Here is an 8,241-nt window from a genome sequence, read left to right as displayed (position 1 = left end):
AACGCGCTGGGATATACTAGTTAGATCAACAAAGTGCTTAGAATCAAGGACGCTTGAATTTGCGTCTCAAAATTTGATATTTATTAAAAAATTTGTAACGCAACTAATTGCGTGATTCACTTGAATTTTATATGGTTTTAGAGGGTAGTTATACTTGGTTTTGATCATATATTGTGTACTTTGAGACATGGTTATAGCTACTTCTTTATGATATTGGTATTTTGACCATTTTGTGAAGAATGTGTTGAAAAATGTACAAAATATGTGGATGTGCAGCAGCTTTGGTTTGGGACAGTGTTTCTGGAGATTTTGAAGTTCGATTCGCACATAATTCATACCATTCTCTTCGTCTTCGAAATAGCTTCACGTAGATATCTTAAACGTCTCAATCGGAGTTTGGTAGAAGAAGTTATGGCCGTTTTACCAAGACTGCACGGAGCAGTGACATAGCTGGCGACCCGCCGGGTTCGCATGCAAACGAACCTTGCGACCTGCCAGCAAAACACTAGAAAAACGCCGTAGGAAGCTGGCGACTCGCCAACTTCGACGCACACCCAACCTAGCGACCCGCCAGCTTCGTCGGACAGCTTATTTCGGGCCTAAAGTCAACACTAGGTATATATATGCCTAGGAAATGCCTCCAAACAAAACTTACACGCCTCCTACCCCAAAAATACCACTTTTTCACCTAGGAAGAAGAGAAGAACGAGCAGAGGACGAGTATTCATCGCAAGATTGAAGACAAGCCTCCAATCCGCCCAGTTCAATTCTAGGAGTTCATCTTTTAGTTTCATTCTTGTTCAAACAATGTTTTTGATTATTCCTTTGAATATTTCTTTGACTTTTGTGTTGAACATGAGTAGCTAAATCTTCCGTAGAGTTCTACGGGGGAGATACAATGATTCTTATGTTTAATTGATTTCTTTTTTATATGCCTTGGTTCATGTGGTTATTTTGACTTTCTTGTGCTTATACATTTATTTGATAGATCACCTTATAAATGCATGTGGATTTTACTACAATACTCGGGAGATGAGTAGTTTAATTTGAAAGAAGAGAAGTTGACGTCTTTGCCAATATAATCGACAGATTTGAGCCTTTGAATGAAGCTAAGTATCTTAGGAGCTTTTAGGAGTTGTTGCCTTAGTTCTAGGAAGGACACTTCGGTTCTAGGTAGCAATCTACAAATTGTATGCTTCGGGAGAAAATATAGTTTTACCTTAGTGATAGCTTAATAACCCTTGAGACCCTTCGTTGGCATAGTTTGGAAGTTAATTAAGCATAGGATAGTTGTTATCGATCCCGTAGGATTCTACCCTTGTCATCCTTGATCTACATCCGTTTTCTCTTATTTGATTTTAGTTCTCTAGTTGTTTTTAATTGTTTTTACTTGCTTTTAAGTAGACTTAGAAAACCAAAACTTTCTGATTCATCTAGATAGTAGTTGAGGTTGGTTCGTGATAATTAGGTTGACACTCATTGTCTCTGTTGATACAATACTCTTTGCTTACTATTTACTACATTAGCTCCGTACACTTGTGGGTATACTTGTGTTAAAAATAAGTTGAGTCATTGCGTGTCCAAATTTGTGTCCTTAACGATTGGATTTGTTGTATCGTAAATAGGCTTATGATTTTCTAAAATTGTAAGTGTTGGTTTCTTCATTTTATCTAATCTATACTAATATAAAAGGCGAGTTTTGGCCTTATTTTGAAATATCCATAAGTTGTGGGATGAATTTAGATATTTATAATTTTTAAGAAATAGGATTAAAATGGAGGTTACAAATCTTTATGATTATGAGTTATTAAGAATAATAAAGGTAAACATAATATAAAAATAGTGGCATGTTTAATTTTTTTTAATATATTTATAACATGAGAATTATTCTACTTTACATATTAGTATTAATTATTAATATGGCTCCATATACGGCTTTTAATACATGCCCTCTTATAATCATAAAGATTTATAACCTTCATTTTAATCTTATTTCTTAAAAGTTATAAATATCAATTCATCCCACTAAAGAAAGTAACGTAAAGGCAATAAAAATGACATTTAAACAAATCAATCAGTTTTCAATGTAAATTTAAGGCGGTCAATAATGTTATAATTCCATCAATTTATGATTGTTTCTTCATACTTTTTACCTATAAATACGTATCATTGGTTAGATAAAATTCATTCCTCTTTGTCATTTCTCATTGCATTACGAATTGTCTATAAACCATGTATAATTTTATATTTTCTCATTTCATTTATTTAATTGACTTTTTAATTTAAAATTCAATAGGTCGTGCAACACACGGGGTTGATACTAGTTATTCTAAGTGTCTACTCTTGGTAAACTTTACTACATTTCTCGGTAGTATAGATTTTGATTGTGAGTATTTAATACAAAAGGAAAATTCTAAGATGTACAAAGAAAGAGTGAAAAGAATATCATGAAAATATTCAAGTATATAAAACATTCCAAAAATACAAAGAAATAGCACAAGTAATGCACATATGAGCTACAATCCTAAAGGAATTATACGTTCGTGGTTATTTCAGACCCCAATTTAACATTTATCTTGAAAAAATAAAGAATCAATAAACATTATTTCATCTGTCCGCAAAAACTATACTATACAAATTAACAATAATAGCATTTGTTGGTAAAAAAAAAAAAAACAAATCCACCAACATTCAATTGTGGGTATTTGAAATAAGAGAATTATAAGTTGTACAAGAAAACAAATTGATTGAATACCACGAGGATATATGACACAGGCTGAAAAGATAAGTTCGTATTTCTCAACTTATATGATGGAAAAACAAACTTAAACTTATGTTGTTCGACTCTCATAATCTGATCCGAGAAAGAACCACAAAGAAAATTCAGATGAAAATAAATAACTGACTCGATAACAAGACTTGAAATAGACTTAACTCTATAAGGAAATAATAAAACATAATCTTGGAACATGTGAAGTGGATGTCGGTTGGGGTGCGAATGTGTTGGAGCCGATGTAGGTGGCTCAGGTGTTGGTTGTGGAGGTGCGCTGGAGAGCCTAATTATTAATATGAGATTACATAAACACAATTCAAGAAAGTCTTATCATTAATCGAGCCAATAAAATGCGAATAAGCAAGTCTTGAGAGCCTTCACTAGGAATCATAGCTCTGTTGGACTGGAAAGTTATCATCTGATAAAGAAATTAGAAATTGCACAGGTCAAGATCATTATGTATATATATAACAGTTAGTTATATAGAAAACACAAAAGGAAAACAATTTCCCTAACCAATATATATAAGCGATGTTTGGTGGGACAGATAACTCATCTAGGGATGGAGTCATGGAATTCAATGCTCTAGATGAGTTATCTCCTCACCCAAACATAGCGATAGTATATAATTACTAATGTATGCTCACAAATGTATTACCTCCAAAAACATCAGGCACTTGCTCCTACATTCTCAGCTTACGACCAAGAATCTTCTTTAGAAAACCACTCTTCTCATAGAACGGAGCATAATATTCTTCTCGACAAATGGACCATAATCTTCTCCATTGACTCTCTCTATAAATTCTCTTGGCATATTCATGATTTCCATCCGTCGAAGAGAGGAGGAGAATCTCAAACCATCTGGAACCTTCTCCAAATTGTGGCACCCCATGATGATCAAGGAAATAAGTTTTGGCATTGCTCCTTTTTCCACTTCCCATTTCTTTAAATCTTGCAACTCGCCTAATCCAAGGCACTTGAGTTGTGGAAATGAATTTGAACGGAAAGTTATTGTTTCTGCCATCTTTACAGAGTACCGTAAAGTTAGCTCTTGCAACATGGGATACTTGCCAAATTCCTCCACATCTACCTTACCCTTGCAGTTATATAGTTTCAAAATTACTAAATTCTGACACATCCCTTCTGTGTAGCATGGAAAAGTGCCACTCATATTGCATCCAGACATCTTCAAAGTAACCAACGATGGAGACATCAACCCCTCATTTAAAACTTCCATATCTTTCTCTGAACTTAGATCACATGACTCAACCTCAAGGCGAGTCTCACGTAATTGGCTATTTTTTTTACTCAACACAATTGACATGCTATCCTCATCACAAACTCTAACATCTAGACTCTGTAGACTAATCAATTTGGGGATATCTGCAATGCAAGTTGTCTCACTGTTGATCCATTCTAATGTCTCCAGCTCGTGTAGCCCATCCAGTCTCAGTTTATCCCCTTCAATCATTTCTATGTTATAAACTGAGAGAAACAGATGCTTTAGTCTTTTCATCTTACAAATCACATTTGGCAATCTAATAACATTCAAGACTCTCAAATCTAAGGTCTGGAGGTATGGCATGTTGCATACAGACTTTGGTAGCTCACCCACGTTAGAGTAATGCAAACTCAAGTATCTTAAATGAATAAGTTCACCCACCTTGATTGGTAACTTTCCCCCTTCAAACTCACAACCTTCTACCACAAATATCCTCAAGTATTGCGACATCTTAAAGTCAATCGTACTCTCTTTGAAGCCAATGAATGGTAAAAATAAATCTTTTTGGAAAAGCATAAACGATCTAAGACCTTTAACTTCCTCTAACCCATCTATACTTGACAGTGCACGCTCGAAGTCACAACTGATGGCTAATCTGCTTTTGGAATTGCCAATGGATGGAGGTATTACTAACCTTGTTTGAGTTGGTGAAAGAATGTCGGTTAGATATTTAGAAGCATCAATGCGCTTCAGAAACTTTTCTTCTTCAGCTTCAGCTTTAGAAGAGCAGAGATCATGCATCAAATCATGAAGCCCACATGTATCAAACTTGTTTAGTGGAGAGTAGGAATTAGATTTATGGAGTTGAACCATACACCTCATAACAAGTTCAGTTAGATATCTTTGGGCCACATCTCTTAGAGTCTCGTTAGGTCCTTTATCTTGGTATGAAATGAAGCCTTCCGCCATCCACAATAGATACAATCTCTCTAAATCAATATTGTGATCCTCGGGAAAACATGCTAAATAGAGGAAGCATGGCTTCAAGTAATAAGGCAAGGCATCATAGCTTAACTCTAGCACCTGTTTTACTCTTTTGTATTCTTCAACACCTTCTCCATGCCTTAAATATAATTCCATGTTCGCATTTACCTTTTTCCATTCTGGTAAATCGTATTCTTTTGGGCGCAAAATTCCTCCAATAACACAAATTGATAGTGGTAACCCTTCACACTTTGATACAATTTCTCGTCCGACATCTTCTAAAGATTTTAAATCCGTGTCAACTGTCATAATACACACAAAAAAAACTAAGATGCAGATATTCAAGTTATTCTTAAGAGGTATAAATGAAAGTAAATAGTGCTCTAGATCAATTTGGATATCATATTGAATTATGGTAGGGCCATGTATTTGGATATCATATTGAATTTATGCATAATCCGAAATAATTCAAAAAGTATAATCTAATCATAAATATAATTCCAAAAATCCAAAATGCTTGTACTTAATCTAACCTACAACGACACATTCGAATTATCTTGTAAACTAGTATTCAAAAATCCGAAAAAGTTAGTTACGGTACATTTCATTTAAAAAGGCTCTATATTTCTAATAGAATAACATAAAGAAAACATAAACCAGCCAAAAATAGGGTTATGATCAAATAATAACTACTCCTTCCGTTGCGCCATAGTTGAAGCGGAATTTTTGGGAACGAAATTTTAGAAATGAATGTTAGGTGTGTTAAATAAATAGATAAAAAAGTAAGAAAGAGGAAAGGTAGAGAAAATAAAGTATACAGTAAAATAGAGATAATAAAGTAAGAGAGAATAAAGTATACAGTTAATAAAGTAGAGAGAATAAAGTAAGAGAGAATAAAGTAAGAAAGAGAAAAAAGTTACCATATATGGAAATGACTCAACTATGAAGAAACTCCCCGAAATGGAAAAATGACTCAACTATGGCGAAACGGAGGGAGTAATTTAATGCATAACTTTCAATTCTGTATAGTAAACTTAACAACACAAAGACAACTTTATCAACACAACATGTAAATTTAAATATCACAAAGACATAAGTATATCAACACAAGACAGCTAATAAAGTTATGTCTATAATTTTAATATAGAAAATCGAAAAAGTTATACATTCTGTATTGGAAATTAATTTTACTATAACGCGACCCGCCAAACATATTGTAATGTTGTATTTAGATGACACGCTCTAATTACACAACTATAACATCGAAGAGAGAAGAAAGTTAAAATTCTGACCTGGAGATAAATTTGCTACTTTTTGAAATAAAGCCCAACCTTCATCTTCTGTAAGAAACTTCAACTTGTGAGGTTCGGATTCTTGAATAGCAATATTCTGGGAGCGAGTGGTGAGAATGACATTACAATTCACCGGAAAAGCTTGCTTTATGATCTCCCAATGAACATCTTCCCATATATCATCTATCACAATCACACATTTGCTCTCCACCAATAAACTATGAATTCTTGTGACCAAATTATCAACGTCCAAGTCTTCAATCTTTGTTACACTGCAATCAAGTTGTTTCAAAATCTTGCCCAAAATGGCCTTATGTTCAAATTGTTGGGTGATGCAAACCCATGCTCGGGCGTAAGATTGGAGGTCTGCGTGGTTGTACACCTTTCTGGCGAGAGTAGTATTTCCGAGACCACCCATCCCATATATCTTCACTACTCGTCTCTTTCTGGTTTCATCCTTCACCTTGGAGACCAAAAGCTCGATGTCGGTCTCCATGCCCACAAAATCATGCTCAACCTCATGAGCATACGTCTGTCTCAAGAGACGCTCAGCTTCCTGCTTGGAATGAGATGATGAGCCTTGATGATCCAACTCCGACTCTAACTTTTTAGTGAGGTCGGCCAGGGCAGATATTATGTCGCGAGCCTCATTCCCAACCTCGTGGACACTGCTGCACTCACACATGATGCAAATGTACCTTCGGAATTTATCCTTGAGGCTCCTCCGCCCTTCCCTTTTGGATTCAACTTCGACTGCATACGTTTCAAGCAGATTCTCAGCTTTTTCCGCCAGATCTTTGAGTTGGGAAATGTAAAGCTTTAGAGTTGGAGAATCGCGTCTCTCTCTGTCCGCTTTCATCAACAATGCATGGATGCTTCTCAGATCTGCTTTGACTTTGTCAACATCAGCGCTCACACTAAGCAGAAACTTAGTTTCTTCGACCAGCAAATCACGAAGGGTTTCCAGAAACACATTTGCAACAGATTCTGCCATTCTATTTTTTTTCTCTCTCTCTCTTCTCTTTTTTTGCCCTGCTTTTGATTAGTAAATTAGCAATGCAAAGATCATGAAATTTGATTTCTGTATTCCACGTTGTGGGAACGCATACTACCTTATCTTGTTTCAATAATTCAAGTGAAAAGTTGGATTGGTTTTAAACTTTTTATGGTGTCTTTCTCTTTCGTCACTTTATCTTTAGAATATCTCCAATAGTGTTTTCTAAAGGGCATCCAATCTATTGAAAAATCTGTAATTTCTTACCTTTGGACAAAATGTCAAGCACATTATTATGTAGATCTAATCTAAATATCGTATTCCATTTAATTAAATTAGTTAACTACTTTTAAATTAATAATATACAGGCTTTAATTTACCTAATTTTTCAAAATTCTAAAACAAAATGGAAACGTATGATAATATAAATTAAAATTTCCTTTACATACGATAATTAATTTAAATACAAAGCAATAATTAATTTTTATACGATAATTAATATTAAAAAAGTGGGTTGAATAAGTTAGTGGAAAGTGAGTCATACTTCTATATACTTATTAGTGGAAAGTGAGTCATACTTTTATATACTAATTAGTTTTATAATAAATTGTGAGTTGTAATGAGTACATGGAATATTGAGTCCACTACCAAAATTGTAAAAAGTGAAATGTGACAAATTTTGTGGAACTGACGAAAATGGAAAAATGCGATAAAATTTAAGGGACGGAGGGAGTACTTCATAAGTGAGACTCACATTCCCCTATTTTATTCAACTAATTTTTCTTTACATTTTCTTAAAACTCGTGTCATAACTAAATATGACTCCTATTAGGGGCTAGAAATTTCCAACCCTAGACCCGATAATATTTCTATTGTTAATTTATTTGACTCATAACTCGACACTTTATTAATTATTTTTATAATATAGATACCTAAAAAATAACTTTCAATTTTATATTAAATATATTACATTATT

At 34.1% G+C, this 8,241-nt stretch overlaps 1 protein-coding gene across 2 annotated transcripts; it reads right to left on the bottom strand.

The window, feature by feature from the left end:
• Positions 1-2,729: 2,729 nt before the first annotated feature.
• Positions 2,730-7,383, bottom strand: LOC125211341 (disease resistance RPP8-like protein 3). 2 transcript variants are annotated; one of them, XR_007174496.1, is made up of 3 exons: positions 6,272-7,383; positions 3,432-5,281; positions 2,730-3,191 (listed from the first exon to the last, which is right to left on the bottom strand). XR_007174496.1 is itself a non-coding variant. In XM_048111078.1 (2 exons), exons 1-2 carry the CDS (start codon positions 7,263-7,265, stop codon positions 3,489-3,491), a joined length of 2,787 nt encoding a protein of 928 aa, XP_047967035.1. In that variant the 5' UTR covers positions 7,266-7,383; the 3' UTR covers positions 3,211-3,488. The 2 variants fall into 2 exon arrangements, 1 of the variants encoding a protein (XP_047967035.1); XM_048111078.1 differs by lacking the exon at positions 2,730-3,191 and having other exon boundaries at positions 3,211-5,281.
• Between the last annotated feature and the right edge of the window lie 858 nt (positions 7,384-8,241).

The sequence above is a fragment of the Salvia hispanica genome, chromosome 3 (assembly GCF_023119035.1).
Source record: "Salvia hispanica cultivar TCC Black 2014 chromosome 3, UniMelb_Shisp_WGS_1.0, whole genome shotgun sequence".
Lineage (NCBI taxonomy): Eukaryota > Viridiplantae > Streptophyta > Magnoliopsida > Lamiales > Lamiaceae > Salvia > Salvia hispanica.
The sequence above is the reverse complement of the archived record's forward strand: the minus strand, read 5'-3'. Positions and strand labels throughout refer to the sequence as shown.

What these genes read in the sequence shown, in the direction of transcription:
- LOC125211341 (XM_048111078.1), bottom strand. Translation starts at nt 7,265, where the DNA reads ATGGCAGAATCTGTTGCAAATGTGTTTCTGGAAACCCTTCGTGATTTG. An exon ending in AGTAGCAAATTTATCTCCAG is followed by an intron (nt 5,282 to 6,271) that starts GTCAGAATTTTA and finishes GTATTATGACAG; the next exon opens with TTGACACGGATTTAAAATCT.